This window comes from Phaethon aethereus (genome assembly GCF_964289735.1).
Source record: "Phaethon aethereus genome assembly, chromosome: 21".
Taxonomy (NCBI): Eukaryota; Metazoa; Chordata; class Aves; order Phaethontiformes; family Phaethontidae; genus Phaethon; species Phaethon aethereus.
This window is the reverse complement of record NC_138597.1, coordinates 6,580,636-6,593,831: the sequence shown is the minus strand read 5'-3', so window position 1 is coordinate 6,593,831 and position 13,196 is coordinate 6,580,636. Positions and strand designations below refer to the sequence as shown.

Sequence of the window (13,196 nt, the reverse complement as noted above, 5' to 3'; positions counted from 1 at the left end):
AGGCCTGGGGAAACCCGACCTGAGCTATCCTACTGCAGGGAGCGTGGCCCACAGATCACTTCATCTGCATCTCTTGATCAGCGCAGCTATCTGAACCACTGAGAACCGGCCACACCACCGGGCGCCCAACAAACCACCACCATCACTCCAGGAAATACAGTAACTGCCCCCCACCCGCGCAAAGCCTGAGATCACAAGTTTGGCACGTTCTCTGTCCTTTGATGTTTTCTCTTTGCCTATTTTATGCAATTCCTGCCCAAACCATCCCCTTCCTAACACTTATACGCCACAACAGAAAGCAGAGTCCAGCTCCCTGTCCGCTCTCACCTACTCAGCAATGGAGTTATCCCTCACCAAAAACACTGCACTCATCCATCCCTTCCTCAGTCACCTCCTTCTAGCCCTCCCACCACCACCCATGGCTAACCCCCCCCCCGGGCCGCAACAGGCGCTAGTTTACTTGCACCGCACGTGGCTGACGAGGCAGCTGAGGCACCTACCTATATTTAGTGCCAAAGTACTGAAAGAACACTAGGTATCGGGTTGGGGGAGAAATCATCTTTGCTGCCTACGGCCCTGGCTCTAGGTCCGGCGCGGCGGAGACCCCCGCTCACTCCTGGCGGCGTGAGGCGCCGGCGGGGCACAGGGGCAGGGCCGGCGACCTTGCCACCGCTCTGCACGGCGCAGAGCAGGGCCGGGCCAGGCCGGGCCGCGCCGCGCCGCCCCCCCTTCCCTCGGCCGCCTTCCCCCCGGCGGCCCGCCCAGCACCGCCGCTTCCGCCGCCGCCGCCGCGAAGTGCCGGGGCCTGCTGGGGCGGCGCAGCGGCGGCCCGTGGTGGCTGTGGCGATGCGCAGTTCCGAGGCCGCCGGGGCCTGGCTCCGCTCGCCGGCAGGGCCTCAGGGCGCCGGGCAGGCAGCGGCCCGGGCCCGGGGTGAGGCGAACGGCAGATGTTCAGCTGGGCGGCGGCAGCCCTGCGCGGGGCTCCTGGGCCGCTGCCTGCGGCCCGGGCCCAGGTAGTTGCCTGCCAGGACGCCTTTTGGCCGGGGAGAGCAGTCCCGTGGCTCAGCACTTCGGCTCTCCTGTCCCTGTGACACCTCACCCTGGTCTCGGAGGTTTTCCTTTTGCCTGGAGGGAAACCGAGTGGCTGATGGAAGGTGACCCAGCCAGTGGTTCTGAGGGAACGAACCTCTCCCAAATCCTGTGCTTCATCTTCTCGGCTGCTCTTCAGCTCTTGAAGTTCTACTGCAGGCAGCCGTCTTTTGGCAAGTGGCTTTGTTACCTTCACAGTTTGCCGTTAGAAACCACCCGACCTGGAATTACTGGCCTTTTTTGTCAATTTCTGATGGGAATTGATCCCTTGGGCTATGGCTCGCACTGCTCAGGGGGCTTCAGTTGCCCCCTGAGTCAGATATGCATGTCAAATAATTAAGACTTAAAGCGCCAGAGCAGGAATGTAACTCCCACAGAAAGAATGGTTTATGTGGCCAGAAGTGTGCAGCGCAAGGCAATGGCACTTGCTCTGGTGAGTGGCCTTCCGCACTCTCCTGCACTAGGGTTACTTGTGAGCTTCGGGTTGTTGACTCAACGGCGCTGATGTTCCCCACCTACAGTGAACTTACCCCATGTGAAACTGCTCATGACTGCCAACGGCCAAAGTCCCCGCAAAAAAACAGCACAGGCATTTCAGGCGAGCCTGCATTCATCTATTTCAGCCTGCCTACGAAAAGATGTGTGCAGGCTACCACTTGCTGAGGATAAATAACAGCTACAGGGACAAAATAGGCTAAGATAGTGGTAATAAACAAAGGCTGCAGATGTTCTTCATGACTCTGTTCTGTATTTTAAAATCTTTATTAATCATCTAAAATACTGAACTGAAATATCTGTATGTACAATATATAGCCTAAAACCATCAGAAACAATCACCCAACTCATCAGCAAAATGGGAGAACAACAGAAAAATCCCTGGCTGCCTCATACAAATCTGAGATCTGTTTTGAATGGAAAAATCCAACCAGCTTTCAACTCGCACAATGGCATCCAGACTCTATTATAATGAAACTGTTGAATCTCAGCTTTAAAGAGGATGGTAATTTCTAATCCCTGAACTTGTGCATACACACTCAGGCAGAAACATCCACACACTTTCATCTATATCAGAAGAACCAAAGAAAATAAAAATTGTAGTGATTTTACCTTTATGAAACCTTCTGGACCAAGGGACTCGGTGGGGCTAATTCCTTTTCCTGCAACCCTCCAGCATCTGATAACTGTGTTAAATAAGTCAGATTTTTGCTCACACAGAGCTACTCTTGACTGTGGCTGACAAATCAAGCAGGTCTGGGAACTCAAATGGAAATGTGAGCCTGGCCTAGAGGTGAATCTTAGCTGCAGTTTGTGTACGGAAATGGCATTGAACATCTTACTTCATCTCATTTCATCACGGTTCTGTCCATGGCTGAGGTAAGGCTTCATCATGACATTGTGTCACGGATTCACATGCCCCTGGCCCTAGTGTTCGCCTGACTCTTGGTTTTAGTTTAGGTCCGTATTACGCAGGATGCATTTTCTTAAAATGTGGAGATTTACACTTCAGGCCCTTCTCTTGGTCTTAAATTCATATAAAACTTGCAGTGAATGCTATGGCTGATACTGTTGTTCTGTCTGTGGTGCTTGATGGGTGCAGGATCAGAACTAAGCCCATTGCAATTAGCCTCATTTTTCCATGCCACATTACATTGCTATGTCCTGCAGCAAACGTGGTCTGTTCAGCTGGACCCACAAGCCTGGATGTCTTCCTTCCTTGGGCAATTACATTGGCTTCAGAGGAGTTACTGCAGATTTACTGCATGGCTGGTGGCAGCAGCAAACCCACGGCGTGGAGAAAATTAAAAACTAGAGTAAGTAGTACCAGGATTGATAACAAGTCCTTTTGACACTGCCGGTATAGAATCGCACTGTGCATCCTGGACAGTTCGATTTTTTTTCCACAGCGCACACACCCCGGTGGCAGTCCTACGTGCAAATGACCGGCCGCGCCTCCAGCTAATCGCTCAACCACACAATTAGCGTGAATTGGTGTACGAGGCGGTGGCCACTGTCACAGCCAGCTCAGCCCAGAAACACGGGCTTCAAACAGTGCCATGAGTGTCCTCTGAGAGCCCATCCTCACCTAAGAGCAGAGAGGAGAAGGCACAGGCGGGGAGAGGGGCCGGGCGCGGCGTTCCCCAGCCTACCGGAGCCGCCAGGCAGCCTGCGAGGGCACGGACCGCGGCGCCGCCGCCCGCTCGCTCGGCGACTCGGCGGCGGCCCGGCGGCGCAGCGGCCCTGCCCTCCGCCCCTGCCCGCGGGCGGCCCCGCGCTGGGCCCGGGCCAGCCCGGCCCTTCGCGCCGCGGGGCGGCGGCGGCGGGCGGCGGGCGTGCTCACCCCCGCCGCGGCAGCGGGCGCGTGTGCGGCGGGCGCGGGGGGCGGGCGCTCGCCCGCGCGTCCTCGGCGGCCGGCGGGCGATGCGCTTCCTCCGCTGAGCGCGCCGCGGGCTGAGCCGGCAGGATGACGGTGGAGTTCGAGGAGTGCATCAAGGACTCGCCCCGGTTCCGGTAAGCGGCGCGGCGTCCCCCCGCCGCCCGGCCCCGCAGCCCCTGCGGCGGAGCCGCGGAGGCGCGGGGCGCTCCGCTCCGCTAATCGCGTTAGGCGGCGGGGGGCCGCGGTACGCCGGGGCGCGGGGGGACGGGCAGGGGCCCTGCCCGCTGCGCGCTCCGCCGGGCCGCGCCCGGGCAGCGGTGGGCCGAGGCGGCCGCTGGCGCCGAGGGAAGTGGGGAGCCGGCCCGCTGGGGTTGGGACCGTGGCCGGAGGGGGTGTCGGCCCCGCGCTCGCCGCCGGCCGCGGGCGATGCCGCCGGCCTGCAGGCGTTGCCCGCTGCGCACCGCATCCCGCCTCCAAGCCTGGTTGCCGCGCTCGGTTCGGACGCTTTGCAGAGGAAAAATTACTAATTGTAGCACCCAGCAGACTCCGCCGGATCCCGTTCGTGACAGGGCACAGCGGCATCGCCCGATGGGGATCAGCTGGACAGTGCTGATGTAAGCCGCCCGAAGAGCCAGTGCTAAGCAATACAGTCATTTTCCATGCAATCACATTCCCGTCTCTCGGCGACTGGATTCTTTTAGCGGTCTTGAAGGAATCCGGGCCATGACAACAAAGACTCCGTCTTGGCTGTGCTGCGTTTAAATCAGGCCGTCTCAGAAATGCCCAGGCTGGAGAGGAGCCTCCACATTCTGGGTACAGATGCTCCATTGTGCCAGGAGCATCCTGGTGAGGTGTCCGGATGGGCTAGGATGTCCTGATGCTATAAGGGGAAGATCAGAGCTTCCATAGCTAACAATCTCGTGCTGCTTTCAGTACTGTGCCTGGATGGGAGACAATAGCCTGCAGAAGCAAGTTGGATGTCTGTGTGTACAGAGGAAAGTGTTATCAAGGGGTCTTTCCTTCCCTGCAGACATTTCTTGTTGCTCCTTCTCAAAGCCTTTTTGTTTATTAAATAGAACAGTTTGCGTTTTCCTTTAAGTGCATTTAAAAATAATTTCTTGGCATGCAAGATTCATATGAAAGGCTACAGTGGTCTGTTGCTGTGGCTACTCTGAACAGTTTTCATTTTGTGTATGTATGTGCTGTGGTCGTGTACAGCTGCAGGTAATGCAAATACCTGGGCAAGTGCATCCTCTTTATCCCTGCGTAAGGGAATATGTAGGGCTGTGGAAAGGGTCCTCCTCCACAGGTTTTCATTTTAGTTGCGTTGTAAGATCCTGCTCTTTCTTGTTCCAAAGCTGGTTCCGACAGTGTAATGGACAGTGTCACGTGAGACGACAGGCTGGTCTTATTTGTGTGCTTGGTTGGAATCATAGGAGTTTTTAATCAGGAAAAAGTTAGGTGCATGGACAAATTTTCAGAAGGTATGAAGCTCCTTCTTTAAAACCTCTGCTCACTTAGCATCAATTAGAATTTATCCGGTCCCCCTTTTTCTTTTTTGACTGTCATTTTATCCTATTGTGCTGGAGAGCATGTGAACTGTTCAGTGGCATCCTTCCAGAGCAGTGACTTCACTGTCCAGATGTCTCGTTCCACATGGCAGTGACCCTTTTCCTGGTGACGTCAAGATTGATTGATATGTTTATTTATTTATTTTGCCTTTGGTGTGTGTGGGCTTCAGGCCAAGTTTCTTAGTATGCAGGCAACATCATTCTGCTCTGCCTGCTCCATCCATAAAAACAAAACAGTTCTCAGAGCACTGTGTTGGACCTTTATCAAAAGCCAGTTATTTAAGCATGGAATTATGAACTATTTCCCAAATGGCCAGACACAGTCTGCCTGTTACAGGGAGAAGAAGAGATTAGAGAAATAAGCCTGTATATGTCAGGAGGGCTGAAATATATGTAGCAGGGGAATATGTAAACCACAAACACCTCGAACAGTGAGAAAACACTGACATTAGCAGGCCTGTGGCAAAAAAAAAAAAAAAAAGAACAAAATAGAATTCTTCAGACTTTCTCAAAGAGTACAGATTTTAGCCTCCTTGTGTACATTTCTTCCTCTCAACTCTTTAATTAGTTCTTCCATTGCAATAATTTGTTTGTAATACAGGAGAATCCTTAGATGCCTGTAAGGGACAGGACTTCTTCCATAGTGAATGGCAGAGATGCTTTACTAATATGTCCCTAAAATCTTACAAACGATAAAAAAAGTAAAACACCATACAAACTAAACTACATACAAAGATATAGATAAAATGAGATGAGAGAAGGTAGCATATAATCCACTTTCTCAACAGAGACTGAGACAGCAATAGGGAAAGTCCCTTGCCATAGGACACATCTGTGGAAGAGGCAAAAATTTAATCCAGATTTCCCATACCAGTCCCTTAGCTAGGAATCACCCTCCCTCTCCTGCTGGCACCCACTGCTGCACAGAGCCCCTTTGCACTTCCCAGTGAAGGGTTGTGCCATGTTTTACAATTGGTTTATTCCCCTCAACAGTGAGCATTTGAGATAATCAAATTGTCTTCTGTTTGTTATACACAGGGAGAAAAAAAAAATATAATGCACAGGCATAAACACACACTGTATTAAACATCCCATAATAAGGCTACCAAACTAGTCTACTTTAGCAATCAAATCCAACTACATGTCAAAACACTCCAAATTGATACTCAATATACGCTCAATCCATCACTGCTTCCTACTTTATAGGAAACTTTTTAAAAAGATTTCGTTACTTGAATATGTATAGATCTTTTGATTAGTAGATAAGCCTTATTTCTGCAAGGTACCTTGTAGAGACATGTATATTCAATTCCAGTAAACAAGTGTAATTACCTTGAAAGACCAGTTCTCGTGCATTTGAATGCAACCCAAATAGATATTGTGGCTTTCATCTCCCTGACATGCAGAACCTTCGGTTTAACTAGCAGTAGTCTGGGAAATCTAGGAACATGTTTCTGCCTTGTTCCTCTCAGTGACGGAAGCCAGTGGTCTGGAGCGATACAAAGAGAACCTGTTGCTGCCCTTACCCTTGCGGATCTGTTAAGCGACAGTGCTAGCTGAGTAAATTTGGCTCATTCTTGCAAAATGGAAATCCTTGGGCATGCTGTCAGCTCCCAAGGCTTACCTTTATTCCCTCCTCGCTCAGGGAAGACTCTCTTGGTACTTAACGGATGGGTACGGATATCGTTACTCATTCTGGGTGTAAATGCACTCTAGGAACAATCAGGAGGGCAAGGGAAGAATGGGAAAAAATCGCAGCGGTTGGATCTGGCTGTAGCACTCTGTGGGTCACAGAAAACCCCAAACGTCTCTGTGGTAATTCCCACAAGGGAGGGAAATAAGTGGTTATTTCCTTAACTGACGTTGCTATTGTAGTTGTTGTTGCTATTAACTAACCTTATTAATCAGACTTGTTGTGAGGTCAGGGATACCCACTGCAGAGCGGGTCGGTGGGGTGAGCCAGGAGGTGCTGTCCTCTGACTGTAGCACGACTCAGTGCTGGAATCTTCTCACCAGGAGCCCTTACAGCTACCGTGACCTAAGGGAACAGACAGCTAACAGCATCCCCGCATAGACATCCAAGCCCCAGGCCACCCCAGGCCACCGAGGGACCTCTGTGCTGCTTAGCAGGAGAGGGAGACCTGCAATTGAGGTATAGGCTACACAAGACCATGTACGTGCCCAGATCTGAGGGGTGCCCAGATCTTCACCTCCCCCATGCCTTGCGGCCTCTTGGCTGGCTGTAATGCAGTAGTTCAGAAACTCACAGGACAACCTGGGGCAGCGCTGTCATCAGGCAGTGACACAGGGACACAGGCAGAGATGTTTGTTCTAGCAGTGTGCAGCACTGCCTGCATGTTACTGCAGCTCTCATTAGGCAGAGAAAAATGCAGGCTTGTAATTCTAGCTCCATGAAAGATGCAAGAAAAAATATTGTCATTTGCCAGAGGAAAAGAAGGTGGAAAAACAAGTACATTTAGAAAATATTTTCTAACTCTTACTGGGGCGTTTCAAACAGAATGGGAAGAATTAAAACCCTTACTCAAACTGATCTTGCTAAGTCTGATAACAGATTGAATTAGACAAGTTTAAAACTAGCATAACCAGCTTTAATGCATCCATGTTGTGTGAATGTGTGTTAGTGAAGGCCTCTGCAGAAAAAAACTTCAGTGGCTTCTGTGTGATTTCTGTCAATTGATGCTGCATGCCACTGATATGCACTTTGAGGTGAGCCAAACTTATTAGCCTAAGTTACTTAAAAGCAAATTTAAATTATAACCAGAATGGACAAAGAATTTTCATCTGTTTAACTAAATCAATTTAACAAAAAGAGCACATGCATTGATTTGAAATTGTTTTTTGTTACACAAGGCTTCTTATGTAAGTAAAATCCTTGATACTGATTGCAGTTGCTTGAAGATACGCCTACATAGAGAGCTGCTTTTTGACTCAGAGACTAATGAGTACAGTTGGCATCACTTGCTGGTTTAGTGGCACGAGAGAGAAGATATTATCACAAAAACAGCATGATATTATCTATATCAATCGTAATACCTGTCTTTATCTATTTATTCTATTTCTTATTTCCTTATCATTGCACTTCTAAAGTCAAAGAGTCTGAAGCATGTAAAGGGGAATGCCAAAGCAAAGATGTCACCATATAGTTACTTCCTCTCACAGTACCGGCCATTGGATCCTCTCCCAGTTACAGCTGTCCATCCTGTCCATCCAGCCCCTAAATATCCATAGATCAGTGTGGTGCTTTCCAAAATCAGTGAGGCTTTGTTTCCTCTCCTGGCTTCCAGCCTCCCTTTTTCAGCACCGCTTTAAAGTGACCCCAAGTCAGTAATACAGGACCAAGTCTGGCCTTTACAGGCCTTTACAGGGTTGTCCTGGGGCATGGTTTATGGTGGGGTCCATCCCTAATCTATTAGGTTGGCTTCTCCCCCCAGATGCGTATTTGTGGCGGTTGGTACCTGATGTGCCATACCCACACTGTAGTTGTGACAGCTTCACCCAAAGCGGCCTCCTTTGCAATGGAGGCTGCATTACACTTCAGCTGCTCTTGTGTCGGGTGAATCACATTCACAGCAGATCACGGCAGGACCCTTGCGTGACACAGTTTTTTTTCCTCCATAGGGGTATCACAGAAATATATGGGAGCAGAAGTCCCTTAATCTGAGGTTCCCTGTCATCAAAACTACCATGTGAATCCTGAAGTACTTAGGCAAAAGCTGCAGTCCTTCAGCCTGCATTACTGTGGGCAGATCTGAAGGTATTTATTCAATGTGGAGTTAGGGAAAATCCCCTGGTATGAGAGAACTGACTGTGTGACAACTGACGAGATCTCTGGCTTGGCTTCATAAATGGTATTTTATGCCAAATATTTGGCAAGCAGTTTCCTTAGTAACTTTGAATTGTGAACTGTGTAAGCAGGGTATCCCAAAGAGCTAAGGTTCTGAAGCTAAAACTCCACTGATCCATTCCAACTCTTCAAATCAGAAAAGGATTTTTCTTCCCCAAGATAAAACTGCCCGGACTTAGAAGCTGTGAGCTTGCAGTGGATGATAATAAACTCTGAAATACAATCTCTGAGGCCGCTCATGGGAGCTATAGCTCATAAGTTTCATGGTGTGGCACATGGAGGGACATTTTGATATTTCATAATTTGATGATTGACTTTGTTACTGGAATAATGCTCCTGTAACACACCTTGCTGTGTAATAGTATGTACTTTGTAAGAACATCTGCAAACCTTGAAAGGTTTCTAGTTGTCTAGGAGATAATTTTCTGAGTTGGAAGTTGCTTGCTTTAATTTTCAGTAGCTGTTCCTCTGTTGTCTTTTCTGCTGTCTGGGATATATGTGGCTACACAAAGATGAAAATAATCTCTTTTGTCAGTGATAGTCTTCTGACATTTTTCTCTCTCCATGGCTCTCCTGGTTGCCATGAGATAAGTGTAAGGAGAAAGCTGTTCAACCTGGATGATTTTGCAGGAGAAGTTTTGCAAAGTGTAAAACTCTGGCTGTCACATGCTAAGTGTGTGTGTCTGGACTTTTCCTCAAAGCCTTCCAGAGGGCAACACCACAAGGAACTGTAGGCCTTGTCCTATTGGGATGGCCGAAAGCCACTGAGAAAGCCAAGATCAGGGTTTTGCTACTTGCTAGTTTTCTAGCTGTAGTAAAGAATGTAAGGGGGGTGGAAGTTAGATGACAAAGCTTGGTAGAAGGAATAAAAACAAAAGAGCAATAACCCTGTGGTGGACGAGGGTAATTAGACCCAGAGGTAATGCGGCGGAGAGATGCTGATGCTAGCTTATCTGCGCTATTGAAATTATCTGTGGGAGTTATCCATTCCTCCTTGGAGAGTGCCACATTTCTTGATAATTGTGCTTTGCTGGTTGTCTTGGCACCATGCAGCATGTCTGGATCCCAACCCTGGTCCTCGAAGGACTGCAGTGTGGCCAAGTGAGCACGTAGAATAAGAGTTCAGTGGAACATTATTTGGCGTAGCCTCATTCATGAGGACTCTAGACAGGCTCCTGTTGAAATGTGTGTTACTGCAAAGCCAGCAAGCTTTGCATTTTAGGGATAAGTCAGGGTCTGTTGTCACTCACACTGCTGGAGCTTGGGAACTTGGAAGGGTGCCACAAAGCCAGTTTCGTGGAGGTGGTGGGAAACAATGGTGTTGAGTCTTCATCTGAAGGGAACCCAGGCTCTCTGCTAGCTAGAGTGGAGAGTGGGGAGTCCCAGGGCTGAGAGCTACTGCTTGCGTTGGCACTCAGTGGTTGTGCTAATGAGGAAAGTCCCTTTTATTAAGTTCAACAGCCCCTCTGTTTCATTTGCCTTAGCTTAGGGAGAGGGACAGGATGGAAGGGCAACGCTGTGTATCTGAATCAAGAGCCTGGAAATAATGTTTGTGATGACAAAGCACCTTCAGTAACGTGATGCCATCAGCACTGATTGATTAATCATTCATTTCTGGTGATCCCTTTGGGTAGGAAAGTATGGCATTCCAGCACTGGGCTCCAAGGGGAGGAGGGCTAGAAAGGAGGGCAACGTACTGCTGCTGCACACTCCAGGGACCTCTCCCAGCGTGTGTGAGAGAAGCCGTCCATTTACCTTCACTTTGTTATGCCTCCCAGAGACAGGAAGGCAATGCAGACTCCTGGAGTCAGCCTGGTTTTTTTTTGTCTCAGTGGCATCATGAAGGCTACTCTTCAGTCTGGTCAGGGAGAAGGGATGCAACAGCATGGTGGAGGATCCTTTGCCTGGGGGAGCTTGGACTGTGTGTCTGGCAGCTTTCCCTGGCTGGCCTCCCTGTGCAAGACAGCCTGAGATGGGAGCTTGCACGTTATCACTGTTACCGGTGACATAGCCTCTATTCATCTGGGTGCTTTTCCAAAGTTTTGCGCTATCAGTAGGGCAGTTCGGCTTTCACCTATAATCACTGGATAAGGAATAAAGCACTGTCTCATCTGCTAATGCACAGATCAGGGCGCTGTATATTCCGCTACAACTCATGAGTTAGTTAAATATATGCTGACAGATCTTGCAAGTCCCTTTTTCTAGTTAAACAGTATTTTCTGATTTGTAGGGCACATATCCTGGGGTTACTAACACAGGTACAGTGAGTTGAGAGACCCTATTCAAGTCACGTAGTGGATATAAGGAGGCATATTTCAGTTTGGTATTAGGGCTTAACAGGGTAACATGAACTCAGGATGGAAAGTGTGTGTGCTGGATTACTTGAGGTTAGGAACAGGGTGAAGGCTGAGACTCGTAATCAGAGCTACAAGAGTGACTTTGGGTCTGGATGCAGCTGTCTCTACGCTGCGTCCATACTGTCTCGCACAGTTTGTCAGGTCACCCACCCACGCCGAGCCCCTGCTCAGGTACGTGGGGCTGGTGGGAGAGCCGGTTTCCCCACCACCTAGCAGTTTCCTGTAGCCATTGCAAAATAAGTTTATGTTGATTCCTGCACCTAAAAGCTGCCTGAAGCTGCTAACCTCATAAAGCCTTGACTCTTCAGTGTCCTAAACCGCTCTGTTCTCAAGGGGCCATGGAAGAGCTGGGATGGGAGGGAGGAATGAAAATCGGGCACAAGAACTTTGGAATCCCAAGCTTTTCTGAAATGGCGATGGTCCCTTTAAAACCTGGTTTCATAACACGATGACATTTCACTGACAGTATTAATTTTTTTTGTAGAAGGAAGGCCAGTGGAAGCGTGAGTTTTTATGGCTTCTTAAGCACTGGCTTTGCTTAAAAAAAACAGGCTACTACTAGCTTTGTTAGTTTGCTTATCTGGGATAAGGAAAAGAGCCCTAGAAACAGACCTGCAATCCAAGCTAGGTTGAATTTTGAGGACAGGACAGAATGTTTCCTTGGAGCCAAGAGTGCTTACTTGCTTGTTTGCTTGCAGTTCTCCTCTACATCAGGGCTGTATTCTGATTTCAGACATTTGCAGTCATTCCTGACTGATTTCACAAGTGTTTGTTACACACACAGATTGTTAGCTCTTCCCATAATTAATATGGTTCCTGTCTAATGTAAAGCTTGCTTTAAAAATGAGGTGGAGGAAAGAAAGTGAAAAAAAAAGAAAGCAGATTTGGCTCCGTGCTGACATGATGCCGAGCTAACTTTTCCTGTGGGGAAAGGAAAGGGAAACAAGAGCAGAATTTGTTCTTTGACCAGCAATTGCAGACTTGGAGGGAGAGGGGGAAGCAGGCATCGTGGCCAGTATGGAAGGGTGAGATTTTTACCTGCCGGTAGCTTTCTCATTGCTGCTTTATCTTCTCTGAGGCACTGCAGAGCCTGCTCTGTTAAGATCTTGGAACAGGCAAGATAAGGAATTTGAGCTGCAGAATTCCCCACGTGGAGTATGTTGGAGCGCTGGGGAGCTGTATGCCCCAGTCCCAGGCCAAGGGGATGGACTACATGGCTTAAAACTGCAGCCCCCAGGAGATGTGTGTATCTTCCAGGCTGCATGGAGGTGAAGTGCGTCTCTACTCCCCCGTCCACAGCCGCTGGAATGTAAGCTGCCAGCCTTGCTCTCTGTAGGGCTCTATAGAACAAGGGGCAGAACTAGGGTAATGAAGAGTTATTCCCGTGGACTGCAAGGAGGGTGGAGGCTGATTTCCTGCAACTCCACTGCATCCATGCCTAGCTGCCGCCAGACTGGCCCTCAGCCCAGAAGGAGCTGCCCACAACTGCAGTCACAACACCCGTCGTGGCCGTGTACCAGCAAGGGAAAAGCATCATGCTTAATGTTCTGCCCGTTGCTGTGTGAGCTGCTAGAAGGGAAAACAACAGATTTGGTTGCAACAGGTTAGAAGAGAGGACAGGTTATGCTGGAGACTATTTCTCTAGATGGCTTAGAGAAGAATCTTTATGTGTTTCTTCCTATGCATGCTTGGTGGTGAGGAAACTGGCATATGCCACCAGTCCTGTGCATATGAACAGAGCCTAGGCATGCATGTATCTGCCCTGACAAACCAGGTGAGACAATACCAACACGGGTCGAAGTAGTAGTGAGTAAGCCACACATGTTCCTGCAGGAGCTGATCACTTCTCTGAGCTACTGCTCCCAAAAGAAGAAAATGAGGCAAGATAATTGCCCCTACACAAACTCCTGGCAAAATGTTCTATTCTGTTCACTTGGTGG

The 13,196-nt window shown here is 49.3% G+C and overlaps 2 protein-coding genes across 2 annotated transcripts in view; one reads left to right on the top strand and one right to left on the bottom strand.

Moving 5' to 3' along the window:
- PUSL1 (pseudouridine synthase like 1) overlaps nt 1-559 on the bottom strand; it is a gene marked incomplete at its 5' end in the record, with an annotated part of 30,028 nt that extends 29,469 nt beyond the window's left edge. The window contains one exon of the mRNA XM_082009273.1: nt 501-559. Within this exon, the coding sequence (XP_081865399.1) occupies nt 501-559 (59 nt within the window). The remainder of the gene's footprint in view (nt 1-500) is intronic.
- A 2,991-nt stretch (nt 560-3,550) lies between these two features.
- Nucleotides 3,551-13,196, top strand: part of ACAP3 (ArfGAP with coiled-coil, ankyrin repeat and PH domains 3) — a gene marked incomplete at its 5' end in the record, with an annotated part of 90,891 nt that continues 81,245 nt past the window's right edge. Inside the window, one exon of the mRNA XM_082009466.1 lies at nt 3,551-3,597. Within this exon, the coding sequence (XP_081865592.1) occupies nt 3,551-3,597 (47 nt within the window). The remainder of the gene's footprint in view (nt 3,598-13,196) is intronic.